The sequence below is a fragment of the Misgurnus anguillicaudatus genome, chromosome 3 (genome assembly GCF_027580225.2).
Source record: "Misgurnus anguillicaudatus chromosome 3, ASM2758022v2, whole genome shotgun sequence".
Classification (NCBI taxonomy): Eukaryota; Metazoa; Chordata; class Actinopteri; order Cypriniformes; family Cobitidae; genus Misgurnus; species Misgurnus anguillicaudatus.
This window is the reverse complement of record NC_073339.2, coordinates 42,245,557-42,262,760: the sequence shown is the minus strand read 5'-3', so window position 1 is coordinate 42,262,760 and position 17,204 is coordinate 42,245,557. Positions and strand designations below refer to the sequence as shown.

The window sequence follows — 17,204 nt, the reverse complement described above, 5'->3', positions numbered from 1 at the left end:
TTGTTTTGTGGTATTAATCAAATAAAACATTTGCAAAGAAAGTATCCATTATGCAAAGCACCATATTCTACGTACAATGCCTTTCAAAATGTAAGAGATGGGAGGTGAGATATAAAATTAAAAGCTAGGCATAAGGTAGACACACAAACCACACATTGAGATAAATGTGTGTCTGTGTTTGACATTAAAGAGAGAAAGAGCAAATCTTTGTGTGTGTATACAGCATGGGTTGAATAAGAACCGGACGCAGGGCAATAGAGGCTCTAATGACCAGCAGCACAGAGAGTAGCATCTGGACTAACATATGTTAGAGAGCAACACTTAATGGCAGCTTCTGCTCATGTGAGGCATCATGTAATGGCTTAACTATCCATAAGACAGACAATACTTATTTTGCAGAAAATATCAGCATATAATAATTAAAGATAATTCTTCCACTTTATTAAAAAAACATGTTTTTTTGTTCACAAGAGTGAGATTTAGTTATTCAGATGAACTGCATGGGTGGTAATTTTATTAAAGCTTAAACAAATAGTTTACCCAAATCCGACAAATCTGTCATAATTTACTCACTCTCATGCCACCCAAGATGTATGACTTAGCTCCTACATAAGAAAGCAACATGATGGAATAATGTAATGTAAAATTATTGTGTTCTAGCTATTGAAAAGTCATATACTGTACATCTGAAAAAGGCATGATGGTGTTAAAATTAGAGAATCAGAAAATTTGTATATTTTGGTGAACTATTACTTTAAGGATTATAATATCAGTTATTTTGGGTGAACTTCCCCTTAAAGAGATCAAATAAATAAATAAAGTAAACCAAAAACAAATATTCCAATGTACATTTAATGAGAAAAAAGTCAATTAATGACTACAACAAGCATTTAAAATAATATATTAAAGACAACTACATGCTTACTGTCACTTGGATTCGTATTAAAAACAAATCTTTCACACAATTTTAAAGAAATCTATTACTATTTAAATAATAAAAGTAAAACTTAAAGAAACATAAAGGAGATAATAGCGATGCAGCATTAAATGCAAAAAAAGTCTTGGGTGGGTCAAAAAGTTTGTAAAAGATCTTATTTTTGACTAAATGCAAATATATTTATACATTTATACATTTTTACGTTTATTTCTTAAAGGGATAGTTCAGATAGATCCTTTTCTCATCCTTGTGTTGTTTTAGACCTGTATGAATAATTTTTTTCTTATAAACACAAAAGAAGATATTTTTAAAATGATCGTAAGCACACAGCTGATTGTAACCATTACTTCCATAGTAGGAAAACAAATCTGATGGCATTCAATGGGTACCGTCAACTGTATGCTTACAATCATGTATAAACAATCTTCTTCATCATTTATTACAATACTTCCATAATATTTGTTGTCCATTAGAGTCAATGGTTACAATTAACTGTGTGCTTGCTTACCATCATTAAAAAAATATAATCTTTTGTGTTCACCAGAGAAAAGAAATTCATACCGGTTTAGAACAACAAGAGTATGAGAAAATGATGACAGAATTTTCATTTTTGTGTAAACTACTCCCTTTAACCATTTTCTTATGTAACTTATAAATGACGTTTTGATTTTTGACCAGCAGATGGCAGTGTTGCTACACCTCTCACTGTAAAAAAAATTGTTGAATCAACTCTGATTTACAAGTTATTTCAACTTACTATTATTTATCTTGACTAGAGACGAGTTGTTATAACTACAGGTGAGTTGTTATAACTTATAAAACTAAGTTGACTTTTCTCAACTATATTTTATAAGTTGTGTCAACTCATCTCTGTTGATTTAACAAAAAAATTAAGGAAGCAAAGTATTTTTTACAGTGCATGTAACTTGCTGACAGTGTTATAAATACTCTTATAAAGCAGAAATTTCGTTCAAAACTTAATTTCATCTCCTCCAGAAAGCACAAAGACAGTAGTGCTACACAATCTTTCACCTAGAGCTCCAGCTCTGCCCATTTGGCTCTGCAGCGAGCACCACTTGGAATGCAGTCGAACAACAATTCGTACGTAAGAGGCCTCTTACGTACGAATTGTTGTTCGACTGCATTCCAAGTGGTGCTCGTTTAAGGACTTGAATCAGGAAGTAACATGTTTACAGCGTTACAGGTGGAAATGGGAGAGATGCCAATTAATTTAAGAAGGAAGCAATTGATATTGGCCTTCTGGGCGAACCTTAAAGGTCAGGAGGATAGTCACCCGACAAAAGGTATAATTGAGACATGTTGGGATCATGGTAAAAGAAAAGTTAACAGTTTTGGATGGATCATTAAAGTGCAGAATATGAAATTAAATGAGTACAGAGTTATTCCAGTAGTAATAATACCAGCAACACCAATATGGATTTTACCACAACCAAAGATGGATCTATCCTTACTGGAGTCAAGACAAGATAAGAATGAGAGTACTGATGAAGCAGGGATGACAAGAGAATATATTGGATCAAAGTATGAACAGTATACGCAGGTTTACACCGATGCATCCAAGGACCAACAGAATGGTCAGGTGGGGGTATCATCCCTAGGATGAAAGTGGAAAAGCGGTAAGTATTACAGATCATGTTTTAGTTTTACAGGAGAGTTAATGCAGTGATTCTTGGGAATTTGGATAAAACAGGTTTAAATTTTGAAAAAAAAGTAAGTTAAATTACAAAATCTGAAGGTATATCATTATAGACCAAGGTCTTGGCTGTTCAGCAATTTACTGGTGCAACCTCCCCTGTTCGTATTTTTTTCATAAAGTAGGCATTTTTCCAGTTATTACTCATACAACATTTACTTTAAGTCTAAATAGAAAAAGTAATGATTTTTTATTTAATAAACATATTTTTTATTAATAAAGACTATTAATTTAATAACTCAACAGCACTGAAGAAACATATTGTAAGCATATTCGTTTAAAACAAATAAAACTCCGTCTGACGGTGGTGACAATAATCTGATGGTGACATTGGCATCATTATTCCAAAATGTATACCACTCAAGTCAATGGCTTCTTGCTTAAACTTTATGTAAATATTTGGTCCAAAAAATAACAATTCTGAGCACTGTGATAAACAAATATCCAATCATAACTTCCTAAAATACATAAAACCTGACAGAAAAGACAGAAAACCTGACGGTGGTGACATCTGACGGTGGTGACAAAAACCTAATATAGATAAAAAAAAAATAGATGAGTTGTTCACATTAGCCATCTTGTTTCCCCTCTGTTGCTAACTACTTCAGACTTCTTAAAAATTATACATTTATTTCATAATCTAATCCAATATTTTTTTTACAAAGATGACGGTGTTGACATGTTATGGTTGTCACAGTAGCACTGTCCAAAAATATGAAGAAGTTTAAGAGAAAATAGCAAACATACAGAAGCTTGAGTGATCTTGAAGCATGCAGTAGAGCTGAAGGTTTGAAAATGGGGTCTTCAGGAATGCAGTTGACCCTGTAGTTGTCCGATTTTATTGCTTTTTATAAATATTTGACGGTGGTGACGAATATGTGGGACACATTTTGAGCAATCACAAAATAATAGTAAATATTGTTCAAAGTTTGTAGTTTTTAATACATATTACAATGTACTCTTTCATGTGGTAAATATATTATTCAATTCAATTAGGCTTTTTTAAACAAGTTGAAATGATTATCTCTTAACCGAGGACAGCTGATTTTGTAGGCAATGGGCCAGCATATAATCATTAAATTAATAAAAAATTAAAATAAACCTATAAAAAACCTTACATATGTGCAAAGGACCCCCTGATTATAACATTGATTCTTTTTCTTCATGAAAATGTTATTAATTTCCATCAGAATTAGCACTTTTCTTAGTGGGACATGTTTTTGCCAAAGTTTCAAGAATCAGTGAATGGCAATTATGATGGCAATTAATAAATTGGATTAAATAGAACTTTGATATGCTCAGATTCAAGTTCAGCTTTGCTTCAGAAGTTCAAAAATCAGAAACTAGACCAGATATTTGGAGATAATGTATATGATGCAACGGACAAATAATATAGTTCAGTTCTTGTGGGTCCCGGCCCATACTGGAATATTAGGGAATGAAGCAGCAGACAAGTTAGCAAAACAAGCTAGAACAAATGAAAGAATTGATATGGAAATATGTATAGTAAAGCTGAACTCAAGTCAATAATAAAAAGAGAGATAAATAAAAACTGGCAATCTTATTGGGATAATAAACAAAAAGGAAGATATTCAGTAAAACCAGGAAGAGGAAGGATTTCGAGGGGGAGAAGGAAGAAGACTGTATTATATCAAGATTAAGACTTGGTCATTCAGGACTTAATTCAACAATGCATGTAATAGGAAAACATCCTACAGGACTGTGTGATTGGTGTGGAATTAGAGAAACAGTGGAACATGTACTTATTAAATGCAATAGATATTCAGAGGAAAGGGCTAAACTAATAGAAGAATTTAAGAAGAAATGTGTTCAACAACTAACACTAAAGAAGCTTCTGATCTAGAGGAAGGGGATAGTTTATTAATTTAATTCCTAAATAGAACTAATTTAATAAATAGAATATAAATAGAATTATTATTATATCATTATTATTATTTTTATTATTAATCCTCTCTGGATTGTGACGGACTTGAGCTGTAGATGGAGGAGCTGGAACATCGAAAGCATGAGTCCTGAATGGTCTGGGGGATGGATTATAGTGTCTCTGATCCATTACCCACAGTAGATGGGTAATGCTCTTTTAAGAATGCGAGCCGCCAATAAGCTCAAAGAAGAAGTGACGTGTTTGGTTTAAAACCATAGATATGTGTCTTACGGCGGAGTCTTTAACGTCATCACCTGGCGGCCATCTTACCACAGACAGCTCACTCACTCGTAGCATTGAGTTTATTGGTGCAGGTACTTTTATTTGACCATAACTTGCTTAATTTTCTACCGATTTTCAAACGGTTTGGTTTCTTACAAACGTTATTAACGTGGCTATAATTCTGGATGCTTTAACATGTTTCATGCATTTTATGTTTATTTTTGATATAAATATGCAGTGTCATAGGTACATCTTGGACGTTTATAACAAACCAAACCGTTTGAAAATCGGCAAAAAAATTAAGCAAGTTATGGTCATTTAAAGTACCTGCACCATTAAAACTCAATGCTACGAGTGAGCGAGAGACCTGTGGTAAGATGGCCGCCAAAATGCGGACGTTCCACTCAATTGGTCAGCAGCGCGGGCGAGACATCTAGCCTTTATACATATCTAGGTTTAAAACCCTCTACTGGATAATATTGTGTTTTTTTTTATTTTCTGTCAACCTGGATACAAGTTCCAGAAAAACTCAACTTTAATTAGTGATGGGAGAAACGAAGCTTTTCGAAGCTTCGAATCAATTGAACCAATTGCTTCGAAAATTGGTTCCGTTTTTCGAAGTGTTCGAAACACCATACACGCTGGGACACCTGCTGGTCAAAATAGTGTAAAAGCAGATCAGTCCAAACATTTTACAAAATAATAGCAATATTGTTCTTAAAATATGTATATTATGTATAAATATATTATTTAATTTAATGAAAAGTGTATTCTGTGTTTTTAGTTTTATTTATGGAAAACAAATCATTAAAACGAACTCCCTTTTTAATTATGCACATTTTTGTCATTAAATCTGTCTATAAACAAAAAGTAGACAAAACTGTAGTGTAGAAGAAGTGTAGTCAGAAGGATGAATGTTTTATAAACTTTTACAATAAAACTGACCCGAGTTCACCTTGTAGTCATTTGTGATCAACTCCCCTAGTGGTAAATCGAAACGTTTCGAAACAGTTATGACGTAATGAAGCCTCGTTTGCTAAAATCACGTGACTTTGGCCATTTTGAAACAAGCTCCGAACCAATGATTCGAAACTAAAGATTCGTAAATATTTGGGACGCCTCATGAAGCGCGCTTCGAAATCGCCCATCACTACTACTGGATATTTGAAACACACAACAATGGGATGACCGAAAGAAATTTGTACTAAAAATGAAGCATTTCGCACTGTGCCTTTTACTTTATGCCATCGCTGGCTGTTTAGCTGACGGTGAGTTTACCTTCAAGCATCGAAGAAAATAATCAGATACGTTTGGCATGTAACAGCCATGTTTGTCTGTTTGTTTGTTTGTTTGTTTTATTATAGCAGTTATTTCAAACATTGATTTAAAAACAATACATAAGTTTACCACTCTTAACCACGCGTAAACATCGTAAATATGTTGATATTATATGTATTAAAATATAACTATCGATTTTTATTGTTGTTCATAACAATAACGTATAAAATAATTATAAATAAGAAACACCGATGCTTTACCACAGATTTTTAAAAAGATGTTTAAGATGATAACAGTTGTTTACATCTGACCTCATCGCGACGTAATTTTGTCTTCCCAGACGTCACTTACTTGAACGCGTTTTACTCTAAAACGTCTCAGAAGTTGTCCAAATACAGCTGGTTCGGCAATGTTCGGCTACATCACTTCAGAGTCCCGGAGGACACGGTGCTCGTGCGGTGGCTGCTCACGGCCACGCGGGCATCCGTGATAAACTGCGGCGACCAGAACATCACTGTGTATGTGGTAAATTTATGACATACAATTTGTTTTATCCATCAATTTGTAATGCTTGGTATAGTTACCACTGTCTTCAACTGAGTACACAAAGTAACAGAGGGATCCTGAATGATACTTATGTATTATGGTTTAGCAATGGTGATAATGGCTGGATGCTTTTATTTTGGCTGAAACTATGGTTACAGTAATAACCACTGTCATCCTATTTGTTATAAAGGGTAGCATCGTTTATAAATATGGACATTTATGATCTTGTATCAGGTTTAAAGAATTCAAATGCTATCAGTACATGCATTACCTAAGAGTCAAACCCTAGCAGTTAAACTTCATTAAAGCTGATTATAATCATAATAATACATATATTTCCATGCATGCTGAAGCTTTTGCGCATGGATATCCTTGGAGGTCATTGTAGTTTTTTTTTTAGATGTCCTCTTGGAGACTGCTTACAGCAAGAACCTTAAATCACAAGATCTGTTTCATTATTTACATGGATATCACATCATGAGGAAGTTTTATTTGTATAGAGATTAAAGTCCATTGCTGTATGAAAAAAACACTGTAACTTCCAGAAATGTAGCTTGCAAAAACAGCTTGTTCCTTTCTTGCAAAATTTTATGATGAAATCACAATGCAATTGATGTATTTAGAAACTCAGCCAAAGTGAGATAGTATAAAGGAAACATGATAGATACTATTATATCTAAATACTGGAAAAATAACCAAAAGTATTAATTACTCATCTTGTTCACATGGATAAAAATGCTTCCTTTAAAAATAATCTTCTCTTCATCTAATACGTTCTGTCAAGTGTTGTACTGGCTTTTAATGGCTCTTATTATGCCATTGTTACAAAATGTAATATAAGGCTTAGGTGTGCCTTGAATTTGTCTGTGAAGCTCATAAAAATCCCACAGATCATTTGTTATAGCATGTCCAAAATGCCCCTTTTATATGGTGGGTGCCAAAAAGTGCTGTTTTTATGTGTGTACCTTTAAATGCAAATGAGGTACAGCTCCTCACTCCCTTACCAACAGACATTAAGCGCTTTGGGTTAAAAATAGATCTGATTCCTGTAAATGCAGTCTGACACAATAGTATCTTTAGCTGCATTAACGCTAACATGCTAACAAACACATTTAAAAAAGCTTTTGGGTAAAATGAACAGTCCGTGTCCATGGGTGGTGGGACTTTATTAGTGTGACATCACATTAACAAAAGAATCAAAACAACATGTCTAATGAGGCTGCATTGGATTTTTTTATTGTATGGTTGTTGTGTTCACACACTGCCAACACACATTTATTTCCAAACACCTTGTTAAAAGTGGATTTTGAAAAATACATGCCCTTTAAGAAAATTTACCAATACAGTTAAAATGTTGCAACTAAACCTATTTCAACAAAAAATACACCAGCTTAAAAAGTGTTCATCAAACTATTTCATGAGGTTTTTAACTCATAGTTGCCTCCGATGGATTGTCCTTAAAAACATATGCCATCAGCTATTAAGTAGTAAGAAATGGAACTGATTTATGTCAATTTTCTTCAAATCAACAGGCACTTTAGGGCAGGAGCGCCACCAGTCATTAACCCCATTAACACAGAGTTCCCGAACTCCACGTTTGTCAGTTTTGCTGACAATATTACACTAACTATTCCAAGTGGACAGAGCAGTAATGTAACACTATTCAATGTCACCCACCCCAAACCTGGAGACTGGTTCCTCGCCGCTCATCTGCCCAAGGACGACGGCAAGATAGAGCAGCAGGTTTGTTTTTATTATCTGTCTTTTTCCCAAAAGTTTGTTTTACCATTTGGCCACTAAATGCTCTACTTTGAATGTTGTTTGTTTGTTTTGTTTTAGGGAATGCCGTCTTGCTCGTATTTGTTCCAGCCGCAAATGTTTGTAAGAAGAGCGGCTGACCTGACTGTCTTGACAGACAACATATCTCTCCATAAAACACTAACAGCAGCCAAAGCACCAGCTCTGTTTAAGTATGTACTTGTGTGTGTGTGTGTGTGTGTGTGTGTGTGTGTGTGTGTGTGTGTGTGTGTGTGTGTATAAATAGATTAAAATGTTGATCTTCGTTATGCATCTTAGTGATCACCAAATTCATTTCTGAATTCACACTTCTTCAGATATCCTCACCTAGAAAATTAAGTAACATCAATCATGATTTGTTTCATTTCCATTATTGATTTTAGTCTTAAACATGACCTTATTTAGTCAATATTAGGGTCAGTGACAAAACGGTTTGGCAAGATGAGAAATGAAAAAATCTTTTTTTTTACTTGTTTTAAAAGCACGCATCAGGTTTATTTCAGTGCACATATTGCATTTATGTTAATTTTATGCAATAAAAAATTACATTTGCACCACTTTTATGAAAGTTAAGACTGAATGGATATGAAAATGTCAAATGGTGTAACCGCCAATTGTGCTAAAGAATGAAAAATATTAAATATTTAATCCACCTTGATGGCATGTAAGCATAATCATCAAAAAAAAAAAAAAAAATTAAAATATCATTTTAATATTTATTATTTTATTATTGTAATATTTGTCCTGACATATGCTGAAAATAGCTCTGTTTTCCAAATAATCTTGACAAATGATGTAAAAATGTATGTAAAAAAAATCATATTACATTAAACTAGAGAATATATATATTCAGGTAATTTGCAAATTGATTTTAAAATTTTATCCTTTTACCTTTAATTGAACCATATGAACACAAAATAATTAATGTCACGTCATTGACCCATTAAAGATATCAACGTTATATTTATAAAACACATCACAAAAAATGTTGTTAGCTGGGTTTTCACCGACGTGGTCACATTTAAGCCTATGTGGGTGATTCTCACGAAAACTTGGTTTTAAAAATGTCAAGCATGAAAATGTAAAAATTGCTTAAATTTACTTTTTTCCCACCAGACATTGAAAAACAAAGTCTGGAGTAAATGGGAACATTAATTTAAAAACTTTTACTTATCATTTAACTTATCATCTTTTTGTAACATAATTAAAAAAATTAGTCCTAAAAAATCTCATTACCGCAACAGTCAGAAAACATCAACACTGACATATTTTCAAAATGACATGACAAACCTGAAAGAACATAATTTGGAGATTCTGCACATGTATTTAAAATCAAAGTATTATGCTTCTATTAATTAAATTAACATTTAATAAGCATCTGTTGCGGTAATGATAATCAAAATGTCGTGTAAGCATTCTGACAAGACAATATTTCAAATTAACTGTAAAAAAATGATCTTACCTGGTAGCCATCTTGAAGTAACTGGTCCATGTGCTTGGTCACTCAAAATCAAACTTTATTAAAATTCTGTATGTGTGCTTAAACTGTTCTCAAAAAGTGTTGCGGAGGATGAGAACATCAGGCATGGAAACATCATTTTCCTAATTTTTCTTCATTATTATTACACATGAATATTCAGTAAATATTTTTTCTGTCATCTAAAGTAGTCTAGCAAAACATCCATTTATTTTTTTTTCTTAATATTTTTGTGTTAATTTGATTAAATTACAACATAACGCATGTTCAAACACAGCCAGACACATTGCGGTAATGAGAATTTCAGCAGAAAATGAGATAAAATTTCCAATTATAAATTCTTATGTTGAAATCACACATTGTGCAAGGTAGAACACAGTTTTGTGTTAATTCTGATGCTTTTTAATGTTACTAAAGCTAAAATCATTAGTGCCGTGGTGTTTCAATGGTTTCGTGAGAATCACCCATATATGAACATCTCAAGTGTATGTTTTAATTCAAATCCAGTGCATTTTTCTGTTTAAGGTTTTTGTTCCGGAGTTCACCTCCAAACTGGATATTTTCATCCAGAACATCACTTTGCAGGGCACATCCATCACTTTAGGCTCCCACACGTTAAGGCCCGGTTCTGTGGTGACAGCGAACTGTTCATGGTTTGAACCCTGCTCTGCGTCGCTCTCCACCCCTCCGTGGAACACCTGGGTTCTAGTTACCATCGAAACCAGTACACTTAACGCCACAATGGATTTCGACATCTCCGCCAGTGTCACAGGTCTCCAATACAAACTACTGATAATTTCTCTAAAAGGCTGTTTGGCACTTAGATTTACATTTCTCTAAATTCTTGTCTTTGCATCTTGCTCACAGTGGGGTGCAAGCCTTTGAGCGTCTCCGATATCAACACCTCGGCTTTCATCCGCACCATCGGTTCTCCCCGAAGCAACAGCTCTTTTGACCTCAGCAATGCATCTGTTTCTGAGAGGGATCTGCATGTTAACAGCTCCGAGCCAGCGTGCATGAGAAGCCCGTCTGTGCTCAGAGATGAGCAGGATGTGCTCTCACTGCGCTACGTAGTATCCAGCAACATGAATGTGACCTCTGACCTCCCGACCGTACTCGCATTGGATCTGGACTCTTCTGCTGAGAGCGGCGGCACATTTGTTATAGAGCTCCAATTAAACACTGTAAGCATCTATGTGTATTATCAATATGTGACCCTGCACCATTGAAACAATGTTAAAAATTGTTGGTTTGTCAGTGTTAATACCAATCAATATCACGTTTCCACCCTCAATTAATTTTGAAAAAATACTGGAATTTCAATGAACCACCATTATGGTGATTAGATTTACAAACCAGAATAATTATAACATTTACAAAATGATTAACATCTCTCTTTTCCAATGCACACGTTTCTAATTCAACACATACAAACACTGAAAAAGAAAATTTTTACTTGAAAGTAAAGAGTCAAGAGCTAAACTAAAGCAAACACGGATCACCATAATTGTGGTTTATTGAAATTTCAATATTAAAGGAGGGTGCAAACATGCTATCTGGGCCAGCTAAGGTATTATTATTTTTTTAATCAAACTACATAATATAAATAACATTACCGGTATGTAAAAACATAACCTTGATATAGTTAATATTAACTAAAAAAGTAATGTCAGAAATTGAAATAAAATTTTGATGCTCCTATCTCAAAATTAGATTACGAGACTTTTATCTTGGATTTCACGGAGAGGATCACAAAATAGCAAAGCTCTTATGCATAATGCTTATGGTTTATTGCATCACATGCTTAAATGCATTTGTCATGTGATTTTCTCAGAGTGCTCTGATTGGTGGATTCGGAAGTGTCAACGCGTGCCTCACACCTTCAGCTCCCGTATTTAATGTGAACGACACCAAACAATGTGCCACAGGTTAGCCATGCTTGAGTATTGGGTGCATGCTTAACGCTTTTTGTGTTGCATTTAAAGCTGTTTGTCTTCGTCTAGGGTTTGCGCAGGGATTTTCCCTGAGTGTGAGCAAAAACGAATCGTCTGCGCTGTTGAGGATCCCATTTCCAGAAGCAGCAATGTGGTACCTCAGCCTGCAGACGCTCTGCAATCACAGGTCAATTGCACATCCAGTTATAATGTATACAGTATAATGTTTATACCCAAATATAATCTTGATATCTCTTTAATATTGACTGAGTAAGGTCAAAAATCAAACTTTGATGCATCTAATGTCATCATTAGCTTATTGTGTTTTGTGTGATTTTACTTCCAGTGTTGACTGCACAAATGCATCAGCCGTAGTCAGCGTGTCTGCAAGCGTCAGTGCATGCATTGACGACTGTGGGCCATACGGAGAGTGCAGACTGCTGCGCACAAACAGCTACCTTTATGCTGCGTGTGTGTGCAAAACTGGTAAACAAACACTTGCACAGACAATAAGAAGTCGGAAAATCATTACAGTTTGTATTGATTGATATTGGATTGCTGTTGGCAGGTTGGCAGGGATGGGGCTGCACGGATGGATCGGCTGCGCAGTCGTATTCTCGTCAGATGGCTGCGGCTCTGCTTCTCACCCTCAGTAACCTTTTCTTCATTCCACCCATCATTGTGGCGCTCTATAGAGGCTATCACACTGAGGCTGCAGTCTACTTCTTCACTATGTTCTTCTCCACGGTACCGATGAAGTCAAGCTCTTTGTCTGTCTGTCTAACTGCCTGGGTAGCATTCGGCCCATTAACCTGTCTGTCTGTTTAGCTATCTGTTTGTCTCTGTATCATTCTGTCTGTCTATCTGTATTTCTGTCCAGCATTCTTTCGGTCTAGCTGTCTGTCCATCATTTAATCAGTCTAGCATTCTCTCTGTCTGGCTGTCTATATAGCTGCTTGTATGTATGTATGTCTGTCTGTCTATCATTCTGTCTGTCTAGCATTCTGTGTGTCTTGCAGTCTGTATAGCTTTCTGTCTATCTAACCATCTGTTTGTCCAACTGTCAATCTACCTGTCTGTCTAACCATCTGTATGTCCAACTATCTGTCTATCATTCTGTCTGTCTAACTATCTGTACGTCTGTCCATCCATCTGTCTGTCTAGCTTTCTCACTATCTGTCTATCATTCTGTCTGTCTAGCTGTGTGTTTGTTTGTCTAGCTGTCTCTCTGTCTAAATATCTGTATGTCTGTATAGCAATCTGTCTATCATTTTATATGTCTGTCTAGTTGTCTAACTATCTGTATGTCTGTCCGTTTATCTGTCTGTCTAACAATCTTTATGTCTAACAATCATTCTGTTTGTCTAGCTGTCTCTCTGTCTTAATATCTGTATGTCTGTATAGCAATCTGTCTATCATTCTATATGTCTGTCTAGTTGTCTAACTATCTGTATGTCTGTCCGTTTATCTGTCTGTTGTCTGTCTGTCTAACAATCTTTATGTCTAACAATCATTCTGTCTGTCTTGCTTTCTCTCTGTCTAACTATTTGTCAGTCTAGCTATCTGACTACCTGTTTTTTAGTCTAGCTGCCTGTCTGTCAAACTGTCTCTCTGTCTAACTATCTGTCTGTCTGTCTGTCTATAATTCTATCTGTCTAACTATATGTCTGTCTAGCTGTCTAACTATTTGTACGTCTGTCCGTTTATCTGTCTGTAACAATCATTCTGTGTCTATCATTCTGTCTGTCTTGCTTTCTCTCTGTCTAACTATCTGTCCATCTAGCTATCTGACTATCTGTCTAGCTGTTTGTTTGTCCAACTGTCTGTCTGTCTATCATTCTATCTAACTATATGTTTTTTGTCTAATCATCTGTATGTCTAGCTGTCTAACTATCGGTACATCTGTCCGTCTATCTGTCTGTTGTCTAGCTGTCTGACTATCTGTCAGTCTGTCTAGCTGTCTGTATGTCCAGCAATCATTCTATGTGTATCATTGTCTGTCTTGCTGTCTCTCTGTCTAACTACCTGTATGTCTGTATAGCAATCTGTCTGTCTGTCATTCTATATGTCTGTCTAGTTGTCTAACTATCTGTATGTCTGTCCGTTTATCTGTCTGTTGTCTGTCTGTCTAACAATCTTTATGTCCAACAATCATTTTGTCTGTCTAGCTTTCTCTCTGTCTAACTATTTGTCCGTCTAGCTATCTGACTATCTGTCTAGCTGTTTGTTTGTCTAGCTGCCTGTCTGTCCAACTGTCTCTCTGACTAACTATCTATATGTCCAACTATATGTCTGTCTAGCTGTCTAACTATTTGTACGTCTGTCTGTTTATCTGTCTGTAACAATCATTCTGTGTCTATCATTCTGTCTGTCCAACTGTCTTGCTCTGTCTAACTATCTGTCCATCTAGCTATCTGACTATCTGTTTGTTTGTCTAGCTGTCTGTCTGTCCAATTGTCTCTCTGTCTAACTATCTGTTTGTCTGTCTATCATTCTATCTAACTATATGTCTCTTTGTCTAATCATCTGTATGTCTAGCTGTCTAACTATTGGTACGTCTGTCCGTCTATCTGTCTGTTGTCTAGCTGTCTATATGTCCAGCAATCATGTCTACTATGTCTATTATTGTCTGTCTTGCTGTCTCTCTGTCTAACTACCTGTATGTCTGCCTAACTGTCTGTCCGTCCAGCATTTTGTCTATTTAGCTATGTATGTCTGTCTAGCTGTCTAGTATTCTGTATTTCTGCTATATAATATATATAATATTGCATATTTTTTCAGCATATATATATATAAGACCATCTACATATAAAATAGTAATGAAGTGTTTGTTTGCAGTTTTACCATGCGTGTGACCAGCCCGGTGTGACCGTGATGTGTATCATGGACTATGACACTCTTCAGTTCTGTGATTTCTTGGGTTCTGTTGTGTCAGTGTGGGTCACCATCGTGTGCATGGCACGACTCCTTGACCCGGTCAAATATATGAGTATATAGCGATACTTAATAGCGATACTCTATTTTCCATGTTATCACTGACAATTAATCTGTTGGTATGTATGAGCTTTAAATAGCAACCTGAACCAGACGTACCTGTTTCTAAGAAAACTATTTTCATATTTAATCGTACATCTGTTGCATAGCAACTCTCCTCTCTGAAACAGTATCAGGTTCTGCATAGCTCAGTGGTACAACATTACGTTAGCAGTGCAAAGGGTCTTGGGTTCAAACCCAGGAAACATAAATATTAATAAAAATGTATATCTTGTAATGCACTATTTATGCCAAAAGCATAAATGTAAATGTATCATCCAAATAGTTGTATATGTATAGGACAATAATAACTCTTATTTTAAAACTATATAAATCACAGCAAATAAATATAGTACACACAATTATTAGTTTTTATGATTTTTTTCAGATGTTGTTTATGGGAGGCACTCTTGTCATTTCTATGGCAATGCAATTGGATCGCAGGGGCCTGTGGAACCTTCTAGGCCCCGTCATCTTTTCTTTAGTCATTATGGTCACTGCATGGGTGAGCTTGACTTTTACTAGTATTTTGGGTTGTTGATAATTGACTCCAGTTTAGTGTTTTATATTTTTCTATAAATAGAGGTTTACAAACCTTATTGTCTGATTTTATAAGAATTTTGATATTACAAAGAATTTGTTGAAATAATGTGTTGTTAAAAGCTTCCCTGCATCTTAACCAAAGCATGCCACTAGCAATGCTAGTCATGGGTTTGATCCCAGTGCATATAACCTTAAATCTATTGCTTGAATTTGCATCTGATAAATGCAAAAGCATAAACCGATTTTTTGTATTACTCCACAGATTTACCGAACTGTAAAACGTCACCACTGTTACCCTCCGACATGGCGCCGTTGGGTCTTTTTCTTGCTGCCGGGTATCGTATCTGCTTTAATTGGAGTGTGCGTGTACATCTTCGCACAGACCGATAGCAACTACTACTACACCCATTCCATATGGCACGTGATGGTTGCGACAAGCGTGGTCTTTCTCCTGCCGCCCCGCGAGAAACACATCCCACCCTGGGGCTGGACGCACAAAATCTGCGGGTATAAGTTATGTAAAAGCGAGAGAGAAGAGCTTTACTCTGTCACTGGAACATAATATTTGCACAAACCTTGCAGTTTTTGCTTTAAGAATCCAGTTTTAAGCTTTATCTAAAATATTGTCTTTTGTAATAGCAGTATGACTGTATTGCAGTTGTAACTGCTCAAACATGAAACTTTCACATGTTCTACTTCACAATTTTACTTTACAGAAAGATATGGCCTACGGCCTAACAATAGTAATTTAATAAATAGGTTTATTAAAATTTGTCTATAATGTCTATTATTCATGTTTACCACTTTAAGCACCTATTTGAGGAAAGAAAAGTCCATTTGTAAGAGAAAGTGAGTACATTACAAGCATTTTTTTTTTGGACAAACACTATTTTGTCTTTTTATGTTTTGGTTGTTGTTGTTTTTTTCTAAAAAAAAAAAAAAAACCTACTGTTTTACATATTAATTTAGCACTTTCATTATTCAACACTTCTGTTTTACATATTAATTTAGCACTTTCATTATTCAACACTACTGCTTTGGACTGTTTTAACACTTGTGTCTAAGCTGTGGAACAGGAAACACTGTTTCTAGTTCATTTTAAAAGCCAAACTTGTTTTACAAGTTAAACACTAACAGGAATGTTTATTGTTCAAGTAAATACCTTTCACATTTTGTCTTGATCATACACATAGCTTTCAAATCTTCCTTGAAATGTTGTTGTAAAATTAAATAAAAATAAAACATTATATACATGCCTAAATTTTCATAAATTAGTATGTATGATCTATGTAATGCGGACCTGATGTATTTACACTGGACGTCTGTATTGATCATGGCTTTATGTAGAAATGGATATACAGTACTTTTTAACCTCGGCCTGTTTTAACAAAGGCATTTGTTGAGTTTCATTTTCATTTGACATGGCTATTTTCCTTAACATCTCCCAAAATGTACCTCCCATTATTCTGTTTGTCTCTTGTTTTTCATACGGGATCAAGCATTAAATTAAGGTTGGAATATTACCTGAGAAATATGTTTTACAGAAATGTTTTGTATACATTTTATATTTAAATCATGAATGATATTGTCATGTGTCTGATTGTTAAAAATAATTGTCTATGTCAACACTTTATTGAGTAAATTGGTGACTCCCAACTACTGGTAATGAATTTTACTTTGTTTTTTTCACTACAGAAATTGTTTTTCAATACATGTGTTTGTGTTAAACGGCAGGCCTTGCATATATATGCACATGTATTTGAAAGTGGAAACACACA

At 35.0% G+C, this 17,204-nt stretch overlaps 1 protein-coding gene across 2 annotated transcripts; it reads left to right on the top strand.

Annotated features, from left to right (window-relative positions):
* Nucleotides 1-5,894: 5,894 nt before the first annotated feature.
* Nucleotides 5,895-17,092, top strand: pgap6 (post-glycosylphosphatidylinositol attachment to proteins 6). 2 transcript variants are annotated; one of them, XM_073866225.1, is made up of 13 exons: nucleotides 5,895-6,086; nucleotides 6,437-6,614; nucleotides 8,175-8,385; nucleotides 8,482-8,613; nucleotides 10,442-10,688; nucleotides 10,784-11,100; nucleotides 11,751-11,844; nucleotides 11,920-12,037; nucleotides 12,197-12,336; nucleotides 12,419-12,597; nucleotides 14,689-14,838; nucleotides 15,275-15,388; nucleotides 15,689-17,092. In XM_073866225.1, the coding sequence occupies exons 1-13, from the start codon at nucleotides 6,029-6,031 to the stop codon at nucleotides 15,986-15,988; spliced, it is 2,238 nt and encodes a 745-aa protein (XP_073722326.1). In that variant the 5' UTR covers nucleotides 5,895-6,028; the 3' UTR covers nucleotides 15,989-17,092. The 2 variants fall into 2 exon arrangements, with proteins under 2 accessions (XP_073722326.1, XP_073722327.1); XM_073866226.1 differs by lacking the exon at nucleotides 5,895-6,086 and having other exon boundaries at nucleotides 6,484-6,621.
* Nucleotides 17,093-17,204: the final 112 nt, after the last annotated feature.